Source organism: Heliangelus exortis, chromosome 7 (genome assembly GCF_036169615.1).
Source record: "Heliangelus exortis chromosome 7, bHelExo1.hap1, whole genome shotgun sequence".
Lineage (NCBI taxonomy): Eukaryota > Metazoa > Chordata > Aves > Apodiformes > Trochilidae > Heliangelus > Heliangelus exortis.
This window is the reverse complement of record NC_092428.1, coordinates 32,773,892-32,787,442: the sequence shown is the minus strand read 5'-3', so window position 1 is coordinate 32,787,442 and position 13,551 is coordinate 32,773,892. Positions and strand designations below refer to the sequence as shown.

The 13,551-nt window shown below is 41.7% G+C and overlaps 2 protein-coding genes across 4 annotated transcripts in view; one reads left to right on the top strand and one right to left on the bottom strand.

The window, feature by feature from the left end:
- Nucleotides 1-13,551, bottom strand: part of DOCK1 (dedicator of cytokinesis 1) — a 277,133-nt gene that overhangs the window by 151,886 nt on the left and 111,696 nt on the right. The window lies entirely within an intron of this gene.
- The window catches only part of INSYN2A (inhibitory synaptic factor 2A), a 42,517-nt gene that overhangs the window by 6,398 nt on the left and 22,568 nt on the right, over nucleotides 1-13,551 (top strand). For both annotated transcript variants that reach the window (XM_071749675.1, XM_071749676.1), the window contains exon 2: nucleotides 9,623-10,793. In XM_071749675.1, the coding sequence (XP_071605776.1) occupies nucleotides 9,628-10,793 (1,166 nt within the window). In that variant the 5' untranslated portion in view covers nucleotides 9,623-9,627. The remainder of the gene's footprint in view (nucleotides 1-9,622; nucleotides 10,794-13,551) is intronic.

The window sequence follows — 13,551 nt, the reverse complement described above, 5'->3', positions numbered from 1 at the left end:
CTGTTCTTGCATTCACACTTTGTGATGGGATAAAAACACAGCGCGCCCGCAATACGCGTGGTGCAAATTATCTGTCTGGTCCTGAGTCCTGGTGCCAGGAGTGTTAGCAGCCAGTTCTGAGTAATAACAGGGGAGTTCTCAGCCCCCATCCTGCAGCTTCAGACAGCAGGGTGTGTAACTCCAAGAGACAAAAGGGACATACAAATATTCTTAAAAGGATTACTGATCATTACTTCGATACACGTCGCATCACAAATGAGCCATCCTAAAAAACCCACCACTGGAATGCCCCCGATCCACAAAACCTGGAAGCCACTTATTCAACATCTCCACACCCTCACTGCTTCCCTCTTCATTCTCCACACAGTTCTGCCCACATTGAACCAAAAGCCTTTTCCCTGGGGACCTGGAATGAGCCAGCTGCACCAGTGCAGCCCATCAGCTCCAGCCCTTCTCCCAGATAAGAACCTGGGTTTGGAGCAATGACATCCAAATTGAAGACAATTTGCCCACCCATCAGAGTCTGGATCTTCCCTCACAGTATCTATTTCAGAGCACCTCAGAAACAGCTTTTACAAAAGAAGTTTTGCAACATTAGGGACTTGCAGTTCAGTGATTTAAAGCCCAGCTTTTTGCTCTATTAGTAACACTCTTCTTGCCTAATAATCAGCTCGTTTTTGCAGGAGCCTTTGGTATAGCAGGAATCAAACTGCTTTCTGCACTCCTCTCCTCTTTCACCAGCATCAGCATGCTCAGGTCTAACTCTACATTGATAATTTACAATTACAGCAGAGCCAGAACCTGCTGGAAGCCAGGAACTGTTCACAAACGTGCTCCTCCAGAAGGTGAAAATTACCCAGCCTGGATTTCCTGGCGCCCGCTGACAGCGCTGGAGCGCAAGTACAAATCTCCTTCACTGATGCTATTCCCCAATTAACATCCTGCTAATGATGCCAGGTTTTGGACCTAAATTACCCAGAGGCATTGTTTAGTGCCACTTCCCACCTTCCCAAGGCTCGTTTGCACAAAACCCTAATCCAAGTGGAAAGAGCTGACAACGTTCTGCTGCCTTACAACCACAGACCTCGGGGAAGTCACTCATCTGTCATCTCCCATTTGTAGCACAGCACAGCTTCCAAACCCCAATTTCCAAGCCAGGAGATGATCTGCACTCCCAGGGGAAGGGGCTGACCTGCACCCCCTGCCCTGCACCCAAGCACCCTGCAGGGCTTTCCCAGGAAAACTGGAGATGTGAGACCCAGGCACGGAGCTGGAACCCGCCGAGCTCATTTGAACTCTGCACCCCAACCCAGCGTTTGAAAAAACTCCAAAGAAAAGGAAAAGAAGCTGCAGCTGAGGGAGATGCTTGCAGTCTGGACATGTTCTCAGTCCCCAGCACCCAGACCATCCTCTCTGGAGGTCCGCAAGCTTTGCAAACCTGTTGGATGAAGCTGAAGAACAGAACTCCCTTTTTTTCCCCCCTTTTCTCCCCCTTTTTTTTTTTTGGTGGCTGTTTGTTGTTTGGTTTTTGTTTTCTTGAGCACCCACAAAAACTACTGATGGTTACTAGAAGCAATTAGAAGTCAGCATTCCCCAGTAAGGCAGGATAAGGACCTGTCTTTAAGCTCTTGTTTTTAACAGCTTGCTATTTAAATTATTTAACAGAAAGTCCCATAAAAATGAAAAAGCCTTCCAGTGAAAAGTACGCTGGCTTTGGGAGTCCTGGAAGACAGCAGAGTATAAACAGAACTATTTGTGATTCTCCTAGCAACACATCCTCAGCAGCATCCTTATTCTGCCAGTACCAGCTGTAACACTGACAGGATTTACATGGAAAAATAATGCTAATAAACCTTTTCTCAGATTTTCAACCTAGCAGAAGCTGCAGAGTACAGTAAGAAAAATAAGCATAATTCTTTCAATAGTAATGTTATTTTTTCCAGTACACTAAATCCTAGCAAATGTTTGACATTGCAACAGCACTAAGAATTGACAGGGAATATTCTTTTGACATTGCATTTGTTCCAATATGAAGTCAACAGTTATTAATTCCAGGGTCTGTAATCATTTTCAATGCAAGTGCAGAACTCCTGTTGGTGTTATTAGCTGCACAAATATTATGGGAAAAGTAACCCTTATTATACAGGATTTTATCATGTTGAATTGATTCCTTTTAATTTTATGCATGGAACAATCCAGTAAACAACAAAACCTAAGTATTATTAAAATTTGTGTTTAGGATGCGTAGCAGAGACCAAAATTATAGAAAATAGCATATACCAGCTCGGGCAGTCAGGGAAATTGGTTTGCTTTGTAAGGAAAAATTTAAATAGTTTGTTCTACAATAGATTCCTGTTTTATCTAAAACTCCACAGACTTATTAAATCACATTTTATTTGTTACCACTTAGTTCTAAAGCTAAGAGCATTCAAAGGCATTTGTTGTCTATCTCAGCCATTAGCTAGGATGGGATTTTTATCCATCATTCTTACAGAGCCTGCCAATGGAGGGGAGAAAAAAAGAGACAAATTAAATGCCATATGATGATGTTTATTCCAAAGGAAGCCTTTCAAGGCAATTATGTCATCACTGAAACTAGATGATGGATAGAGCCATTTTTTGAAATGGTACCGAGAACCATCACAACTCTACCAGATGTTTGCAGTTTAGAGTGCATTATTTCTAAATAATGCATCCCAAAGCTGGTTTTTACAGAGTAATGTAACCAAAAGAATCAGCTAAGTTAGTAGTTGCTTCAGTTGTGAAATCTCTTCATTTTTGGGTTTGTTTTTTGGTTTTTTTTTCCAGTGACAATACAGACCCCTTCACAAACTGTAATTTTGCTAGGGAGAAACAGGAACTTTCTTTTTTTGGCACTGACAGCAGTAATGTAGGGGACAGAGCTTCAGGAGTCTCCAGACCACAGTCTGAAAAGCTCCAATTTAGGCAAATAGGTAGTAATGCTCTGTAATCCCTCAAAGAGGTGCAGACTTTTCAAACCAGGAAGATTACAAGGTTAGGGGAGTTCACCCTTTGCTTGATAAAATACAGAATACAGAAATGCTGCAGGAAGAATGAATTCAGCCTTGAGCAATAAAGAAGGAAGTTGAAGAGGGAGAAAACTCAAGTTCATTGCCTAAGGGTTTCAAAAACAGTTTGGTTTGGTTTTTTGTTTGGTGTTTTGTTGGTTTGTTGCTTTGGGGATTTTTTTTAATAATAAAAAAACCCCCACACCACTAGTTTAGACATTTACCAGCACTGCCCTGCCTATATTCTATTATTCTATGTGAACAATTTTTATAAATAGCATAAAGATTGGTCTATCACATCAGTTTATATCTCAATAGATACATTGGGAAGGCTTCCTAAGAGCTGCCTGCAGCACTACTTTTTACACCACAATAACTGGGCATATCCTGAACCCTTGAATTTACCCAGCAGTCATATTTTATCCTCATACTTGTGTTAAAACTCGATAATAAATTTACAGCATACAGGGAGAGTATAAATAATAATTAGTAACTGGCTAAGATTACTCATACTTTCCCATATTTTTACCCACTACATTTTTGTTCACTGCTTACTAAGGATACTACTCTATGATTTTTAAGTTTTTATCATAACATGGTCAGTTAATGTACCAAATGGATTCCTTTTGAAAAACTCAAAGTGCTCCCAAAATTAATGAAGTCAAAATATCTGAAAGTCAAAGAAATAACATGATATTGGAAGCAGTCTACTTAACTCTAAAATTAAGAAAACCATTTAGATTACATGTAAAATATCCTTGGGTTGTTATCACTGGTTTTATATATATATATATATGCAAATATATATATATAAAGTGGTATATTTAGCATTAATGTAGAATAGGCTACTGTACTGTGTTTGTTCAAATGAAGTACAACTTCAAATGAAGTACAACTTCTTTCAAGTTTCTGGTTTTTTAGGGTAGAAGTATGTTATATTCTACCCTATACTACCCTACCCCATACTTCCAGAACTACTTATAGAAATTTTTGAATTTTTTTTTTTTAAACACCCATACACATTAAATTTTATTATAACATTTAGACAGCTAAAAATGGCCCATGAGGCAGAGATTTCTCCTGAGAAGGGACAGCCTTGATACATTCAGAAGCTTAAAGATGCTGAAGATTACTCAAGAGCCTCCCTTTACATGTTAAAGCTCAATTGCTTGCAATCCCTTGCATTATTTTTCCTTCAAGCTATAACACAGATGCACAAAAACCCTGCATGCAGGTGCAGAGAGGTGCACAGAAGTTTGCAGCTGCAGCTCTGCAACCTTCTTGTGGTCTGAAAACACAGAGGTTGAAACCTGCACCTTGAAACTTGGAAAGCTGAGCTCCACTCAGCTTATTAACACATTTAGTCCTTGAGAATAATATCATAATACTGGCAGAAATAAACCTGAAGGCAAGCTACCAATCTCCTTCTCCTTCATTAACAAATCAGGCTGGAAATTCAGCCCTGTAATTCACCTGCCAGAGCAGTGACTTTGCAGAGTTTGGGGTCAAGAGGGGAGATCCTGCAAAGATTTCTTTATGTCCCTAAGCTGATGCCAGGTCCTCAGAATTAAGGTGTGAATCACATAAAATAATGTGATTTCCTTCCTAGAAATGCCCATGGCATTGCTGAGCTGAGGAGGGGAAATCTGGACAGCATCAGTGAACGGGGAACTGAAAGGGAAGGGATTTATTTAATGCTCAGGAGAACCTGAAATAATAAAAGTGGTGGATTTCCATAAGTACCCTGAAGTTTTTTGTACTAACTTAAGGCTTCTCTGTGCATCAACATAATTTGTTATTATTATTACTATTATTATTATATCAAATTACATTATATTATTACTAGATTATATTATTTAATAATTTCCAGATTCAAAAGTAGGGGCAACACTGCCTAAGGGTAATCAGCCAGAAATTTATTTATACAAAGGAAGGGTAAAAACTGAAAAATAAGCTCTCTGATTACTTAAGCATTTAGGTTATCCAAGTCTTCTCGTACGGTCAGAGTTTGTTTAAAGAGATTCCATTTGAAAAGCTGAAATCTATTATCTCTATTTAATTGGCATCTGCAACTATAATTCAAATTCCAAGCCCTTATTAGGCTCCTGACAGAGGAAACCATGAACTCTGGGGTACTCATGTAAACCAAGCAGCTCCATCTCAGCAGCATCCAAAAATCCTGCAGCTTCTACCCTATTTCCCAGCCACATCTCAGCCTTGCTTTGTGCTCCAGAAAACACCAGTGAGCTGAGGAAGGGGCAGCAGAACTGCAGAGAAGTGGTGTGGGGGAAAAGAAAGGCATTAAAATTTCTTTTTCCAGTCTCCCAGTCCAGGTCCAGGCTTTGCCCGTGGCAAACTCCCATTCCCCAGGAAAGCAGTGGGAATGTTGGCACCAACTTCAGTGGAAAAAAAGACAGAACTGAAGCACGGTCTGATCTCAAGTACAGGTTGGATGATTAAGCAAAGCCTCCCAGGAGACAATGTTGTAAATGCCAGTGCTTAAGGAAGGCAAAACTGGAGTCTAAACCTTGCCCCAAACAAAGGCAACAAACCAAAAAAAAAGTCTTACATAAACTCCTCCATGTTCATTATTTAACTGGCAATCAGCTGTTACCTCCACCATTCTCTTATCAAATGTGCATGTACAGCTCTCCCTGAAGACACCAAGATCTGAGTAAGGCTTAAAAAAAAAAAAATAAAATCAGGGTCTTTTGGTTGTTGTCATTCTTAATCACAGATATCTATAAAATTATTAGCACAAGCTACTTACTAGTGGGAATAGAAAACTCCAGATCAGATTAATTAATCAGGCCTGTGCAATTGGGAAAGGGAGACAAGCAATTTTTGAAAAATCAATTTATTGGCTATTAAAGACACTTCAGATTAACTGCATCACAGAATACAGTACCCCATTTATCTCTTCCTATTCTGTAAAATATCACCAGGGCTCTTGGTTTCATTTGGGTTGTTGGACTCCATTAATTCCATCTCCTAAGTCCTTCCAAACAGCCCCAGAGATCCAGCAGCCCAAAGGTTATGGGGTTAAAATGGTACCTGAAATGATCTGAAAGCTGAGACATGTCAGAGGTACCCTCATAAAATACCAAGCCAATACTTGAGGATAAATTTGAAGCTAGGGGATCCCACTGTCAAGTGCCAGAAAACTGACTTTGACAGCTCTGAGGTATCCTGAGAGAGGTTTCTAATGAGTGTCTTTCAGATCTAAAACCCCATTTTTGTAAGCCTCTTTTTATGGGTAAAAAATGTGTGCCCTCTTTTCAGATGTAATTACTGAATATTTCTCATCTTTGTAAATGCAACGTTTCCTATTTGCTACAGTTCCTTAGCAGTGCCTGAATTCACATTAGCAGGTCTGAAAACTAATGGATTTAATGGCTGGTGTGTTACTGGATGTAGGATTTTGGTAAAGTCATTAATTTACCAGACCATTATGGAACATTTGCTTCCAGTAGTTTTGCATCAATGAAACTGCAGTGGGTTTGGTTTGGACAGTGGTTTTTACAACATAATTTAGCTGTCTCTAAAGCTAATGGCTCTCCAATTGCAGGCTAATGGATGAAGTTCAGATCTTATAAAATACTTATTTATTCACTAAAGTATTCCAAAATCCCAGCCCTAGAAAGACAGGCAAACAAATGGACAGCAGCAACAGTTGTAGGTCTGTTCCTACCATCACCATCTCTGGAAGCTGTGAACCCAAGGGGCTCTGTGTGCAAAATGTCTCTCAAATAAAGGCTCCACTTCACTATGTTACTATAATTAAAAAAACAGCCAATACAGGACACTAATACTCCTCACAAAGCATGACTGACTTCTTAATTAGGGTTTCAACTGGAACAAAAAATTCCTGACATTAAAATATAGTTCATTTATTTCCCTCTCCCCCCCAAATATTTGTCTGTGTTAAAGGCACAGGGATAACTGATCTTACCCCCACCCCTACCAGAGCACATCGTACAGAAAAATCACTTTACCACCCTACCCTAATTTTTTCCTCAGGCTTTTTTCTAGCATTTCCAATTTATAATCTCTTTCCACCATAAAGAGAGGCTTGGTCACCCTGGTGTCAGACACCAGGCCTGTATATGCATACCTAGTTTGACAACTTACTCTCTAGCATCCTCAGGTTTCATTATTTGAATGGTTCTTGTCCCAAATCTTGCCTCTTTGCTTTCTTTACAGACTTTCTACTGCATCACACAGCTTCATGTAGAAACTTCCCCTTCTAAAATGACTGCTGCTCACTCACTGCAACCTGAATCTGATGAGTTGGATAGAAAAAGGCAAACTAGATGGATTCTAGATTATTTCAGTTACTTGTTCACAAACACAGGGAAGTAAAACATGAAAAATAGTTTAAGCAATGATGCATTTACACGAGATTTTTTTGAAAGCAATTTGATAACCCAAGAGTCCAACACTGCAGTACACAAATTGTCTGCCATGCACGTTCTTGTATCTCAACTTCTGGGTAATGTTACTTTTAGAAACCCATAAACATTCAATTTTCCACTGAAAAGAATTTCTCCATTATGCTTTCTTGAATTAAAACTAAATATAGACTTGTCATAAGGATTCACTCACTTATGCCACTGGGTAGACTTTATAAAACACATTGTTCCATGTTCAAAACTCTTCAAAAATTTCACATTTTTAGACAAATTTCATCTAAATTGCATTTCAAATACCACACTTCAACGTCCCTTTACTCATTTTAGATTGTACTCTGAGTCCCTCTAAGGGTACACAGGTCTTTAAAGGGGAGATACATGCAGGATACTTGGATTACTTGGAATTTGGTAATTCAGCAAATCTCAGGATTAAGAGGAAATTTATGCAATAGGAGAGTAAAACTGAGAACTTCAGATGAGGGGTAAAAATGAGGTCTTAACTCTCCAGTTACTACAGATCCTATATGATCTGTACAGCAATAGAGCTGTTAGGTTTTGGAGCTGGATGCTCTGGGAGGCAGCTGGAATCTTTTCATCCTTGAGGAGGTGTTTATATTTCTACAGCAGATTAAGTTGTTCCAGTGAATCATCACAGGTTTTTTGGTAGGGTTTTTATTTTCTTAGTGCTTTAGGATCCTTTGGGATGAGAAGCTGTATTATACAGGCATATTACTGCTTCTAGTAAAGGCTGCCTTCTTAGGCATCTGAAGCAAAACCTTAATTGATGCACTGCTGACTTCTCCCAGAAACTTCAATAGTTCATGAATTTTATGTATATAGGAGTAACAACCACTTGCTAATAATAATTAATCTAAATACACATTTTAGCTGGAGGTAAATTTAAAAAAAAAAAAACACCAGCAAATAATGACACCTCTCATGACCAATTTTCTTGCAAACATATAGAGCACATTACAAAAAAGACATGTTTGGCACAGAATAATGCCAGTTTGACACTTCTTGCCACTAAACATTTGCATTAAGGGAACTTTAAGAGTGATCAGTGCACCAGGATTTATTTGCACAAAGGCACCGGGTTTTAAATTTCCCTGTACTTTTTATTAACTCCCAACTTAATTCACACCATTCACTTCCTGAGAGCCCATACTGCCTGGATGTGGAGGCAATGTAACAGTCACAGTTCCTGTCCTCAAAAAAAACCTCAAAAACTCCTGGTTCCACAAACCCCAGGAGGAACCTCGCTCCTCTCTGAGGAGCAGCTGGTAGCAAGTCCAGATAAAAGGCTCCTACCAAACCATCAAAGTCTTCCCAGAATCATCCGGGTTGGAAAGGAGCTCTGGGATCACCAAGTCCAACCCTTGATCCACTCCCCCTGTGGTTCCCAGCCCATGGCACTGAGTGCCACATCCAGGCTCTTTTGAAATATCTCCAGGGATGGAGAATCCACCCCTTCCCTGGGCAGCCCATTCCAGTGTCTGAGCACTCTCTCTGGAAAGATTTTTTTCCTAATATCCAACCTAAACCTCCCCTGGCAGAGCTTAAGCCCATGGCCTCTTATCCTGGGATATCTGCCTGGGAGCAGAGCCCAACCCCCCCCTGGCTCCAACCTCCTTTCAGGGAGTTGGAGAGAGTGATGAGGTCTCCCCTGAGCCTCCTCTTCTCCAGCCTCAACACCCCCAGCTCCCTCAGCCCTTCCTCACAGGACTTGTGCTGGATCCCTTCACAGCCTCTTTGCTCTTCTCTGGACCTGCTCCAGCACCTCAATCTCCTTCCTGAGCTGAGGGGCCCAGAACTGGACACAGGACTCAAGCTGTGGCCTCCCCAGGGCTGAGCACAGGGGCAGAATCCCTTCCCTGGACCTGCTGGCCACGCTGTTCCTGAGCCAGCCCAGGATGCCATTGGCCTTCTTGGCCACCTGGGCACACTGCTGCCTCCTCTTCAGCTTCCTGGCAATCCAGACTCCCAGGTCCCTTTCTGCCACTCTGTGCCCAGCCCTATAAAGCAGATTGTAACTTAGGAGTACATGAGTGTCAGCCATTCCTATCGAAGGAAAAAAACCTCAAATATTGCAAACCTTGAGGGGGGGGAGGGGGGGAAGCAGCATTCCTGTTGTTACACGAGGTGTTTTGTTGTTTGTTTTTTCACTCTTCTTGCATGCAGGCATCATGGTGAGTAAGGAGCCCAGCAAATGCCTACTCACCGCCTCAGAAAGCGAGGTCGAGCCTGCAGCTTCGCTGGCGCTGGAGATGAAATACTCCCTGGATCCCAACCGGCAGATCAAGAAACGAAACAAAGCCCTCCAGGTGAGGTTCAAAGATATCTGCGAGGCCCAGAACGAGCAGAGGGAGAAACAGCTCTCCGGCACCCAGGACCCTGACAAGAAAGAAGCCAAAGCCCTTGCCTACAAAACGACGTATCGCAAGTACATGACGGTGCCCGCCCGGAGGTCGATCCCCAACGTCACCAAGAGCACAGGAGTTCAGACTTCACCCGATCTTAAAAAGTGTTACCAAACTTTTCCCCTGGACCGAAAAAAAGGGAATAACATCCTCAAGAGCGCTTCCTCGGCCGTCGACACCTTTAAGGGGGAAAACAACGGGTTCCTCATCGACGTGAAGGACAAGGAGGGCAGAAGCTCAGGGGAAGGCACCATCCAGTGGGGCAGGAAGGCCAGCAGCCTCCAGACGGCCGAGTTCATCTCCCACCTCCACGAGCGCGCGGGGGCCGGCGGCGCCAACGGGGCCGAGGCCTGGCCCAGCACGGAGCCGCCTCTTCCTCTCCCGAACTCCTCCGACCTCTCGGAGGGGGACCCTTTGGCCACCACGGCCCGGCCACCCGGCCGAGGGAAGCGGCCATCGGGGCGGCCGGCGAGCGAGGAGCTGGCTCAGCCCCTCCCCGGGAGGGTCTTCAAGACGGAAGTGGCCTCCGTCTATTTACCGGCGGCCGGTTCCGACCCGGCGACCGAGCCCGACTGCTCGCCCTGCCCGACGGCTGAGGAGGAGGAGGACAAGAGGACGGTCCAACTGAACGGTGTCCAGCCCCAGGTTGGAGAGGCTGGAGCCTGCTCCAGGCGGGCACAGTGCCAAGCCACCCCGTGTGCTGACCCACAGGGCCTTCGGGTCAACGTTGGGCCCCCCGAGGAGAACCAACCCTGCCAGGCGGCCGTGGCGCTGAGCGAGGAATGCCAACAAATCGTGCCTCACACCGAAGTTGTGGACTTGAAAGCCCAGCTTCAGATGATGGAAAGTTTGATCAGCTCTAGTCAGGAAACCATAAAAGTGTTGTTGGGTGTTATACAGGAGCTAGAGAAAGGAGAAGCTCACAGAGAAGGGTGAGTAGATGCTCTTAAATAAGTTGTTCTCAATGCCTTTTCCTAACAAGTCTTGCCTTGGATTTTCTAACACCATTTTGCACGCGTTGCCCCGCAGCACTCCAGAAGGTTTTACACATCACTTTGGTCGTGCAGACCAAATTTTGTGGCTCTAGAACCAAGTTTGAGGGAAACCCACCAGTAGTACTCACAAATGCTTGTCCTACAGTGTAATCAAGGAGTGATTTAACAAAGCACCTATAGGATTTTTTTCTTGTACCTTTTCTAATGAGCACAGAACGAGCAGTTCTCCAAACAGGATTAGCAAGGATGCTTTCACATCAGCAACTCGTATTAGCTGTAATACCTCACAAGGCATGAAAAGCAGCAGAAAAATATTAATTCTGTAAGAGACTTACTTTTTAAGATTAAGGGATATTATTGCAACTCTTAATATAATTCCATTACTGGCATAGGAAATCTTGCCTGGTTTACTTTCACCTTCTGAATTGTTAATATTTCTTTCAGAAGGAAATTAAATTAAAACTTTGGAGTACAAAAGCATGTTTTGTTTAAGCACTGACTACAAACATAAGCATAAAGAAATTTTTTATCCCTAACTTACATTACTTAAACCAACGTATACAGCATTAGAAATGTTATTTTAAGATAGAACAGCCTTTATTCTTTACCTAGGCAGTTCAACCCACCTCTTACATTACCTAAACAAGCCTTTTTCACACTAACTTGACTTAGTTCACTAATCTTTATTCAAGGAATGAACCTCAGTATATATGTGCCCAGTTTGTGTGGCTTTCAGTACTTCTGCAATTAAATCATAATTCATGAGAAGAAATTTGGATTTTAAAATTAGAAACCTGAAGCAGCACCTGTTTTAATTTGAGTAAAAAAAAAAACAAAAACAAACAAAAAAAAAAACATTGTGAGCTTTGTAATTCAGTTCCCTCTCTGTGGCATGTAAAAAATACCCCGTTAATCCTAAAAATTAAAGCTGTTTTTCATTAAAAAAAATCATCCTAGCTGTTGCACAATGTTGGCAAAACAGCCTTAGTAGTTTGTTTTACAGCTGTTTATAGTATTTTTAGCATAATTTGTCAAATATTGCATCTTCAGATTGGGAAGCTTATTGATCTAGCTAAAAGCAGCACAGACTTTTTTTTTTTTTTTTTAATTCTTATTCAGAAGTATTTCTCTGACTTTAACTTAGAGAAACTGCAAGAGAATTGGAAAGAAGGGACAAAACAGAGAAACACATTTCTTCATCATAACTCACTGAGAACCCTGTGTGTATGAAGACACACATCCACCCACAAAATCAGCTGCTCCAAACATTTTTTTTTTTTTTTTTTACCTTTCCAATGAGAGCAGAGCAGCAGGTGCAGCAAATAATTATGTTTTTTATTGACCTCACTTCAGCAGACCCATTTAATGTAGCCAACGTTCCGAGTCTATCCCTGCTCCCAGCACAAAAGTCTTGCCTAAAAACTATGGGTGTTTGCTCATACCTTCAAATAATCCTCCTGAAGCTGTCAGCCTGACAAAGCTGTAGCTTGTATTACCCCTAAAATAGTCTAATAACTCATAAACCCCAGTTCCTAGGATTATCTCTGCTACACACAAACGTATGGATGAGAATCTGCAAGACTGCATTATATTTGACCAAAAAAAAAAAAAAGCCTATTTATTAGTACTCCTTTATTTTCCCCCCATAGATTCTTCAGCAGTGGTGAAATCACCACCCAAAGATACTTCCCACATTTTCTTTTCAAACGAGTTGGAAGAGACAATTCAAATATTTTCATGATTCCTTGATGTTAACAAGTGGCAGATTTGTATCAGTGGCCAAGTTTAATTATGGGAATTGTGAGCAAATCATCTACAAATCTAAGTGAGATTTCAGACAGCAGGGCTGCTTTACAGGCAAGGACATACAAAGGTGCTGCTTTAAAACTTAACAAGAAAAAAAAAAAAAACCCAAAAAACAGCCTCTACTTGGAGCTGCATCCAGCTCCGGACATGTCCCAAAAACGCCTCCTCCCAGCTAGATGGAGAAGGAGGAAAAGGAGATGCACACCTGTGTTATTTTCTCCTGATTTAGGAATTCTTGTATTCCAGAACCATCTAACTCACTCGTACTTGAGTGATTTTAAAGGAGATGGCAAAAGGGGGTCCAGCATAGTGCTTGGGACATTTGTTCTCCTCTGATCCCACGGAGGAGCTGAAAGAACATTCTGTTCCCGTGCAAAGCACCCATGTGTTATTAACACAAAGCCTGTCTTTATCCCAATTTCCCTCAAATTAGACAACTATTTCAATAATAGGTCCCCCCATCCTTCTATTAGAATAATTCTCTCCCATTATTGCATTCATTTTGATATTTTTTGCCACAGAGACCCACCACTGTGTACACAATTACACATCAGCTCCATTTCAACATCTTCATCTTCTTTCCTTTTATAATCGGCTGCTCAGTGAATTTATAACAAGAAATTAAAAGCAGTGCTACTGCTCCCTCTCTGCTTACTGTAGCATACATGAGTCTTCCATCTCCTAAACCAGAAAGCAATGTTCTGTGTTCATGGCACTTTTCTTAGGTTTTTTTTTTTTTTTTTTACACTTACTTTCTCACGCGAACCTACCTTAAGAAACAACGCTTCTGGTTAAAATAAAACACCACTACCAAAAAAAAAAAAAAGCAAACCAACAAAAAACCCCACCCAAACTCTCAGCTAGATCTCCTCATCAGGTTTTTTCCCAT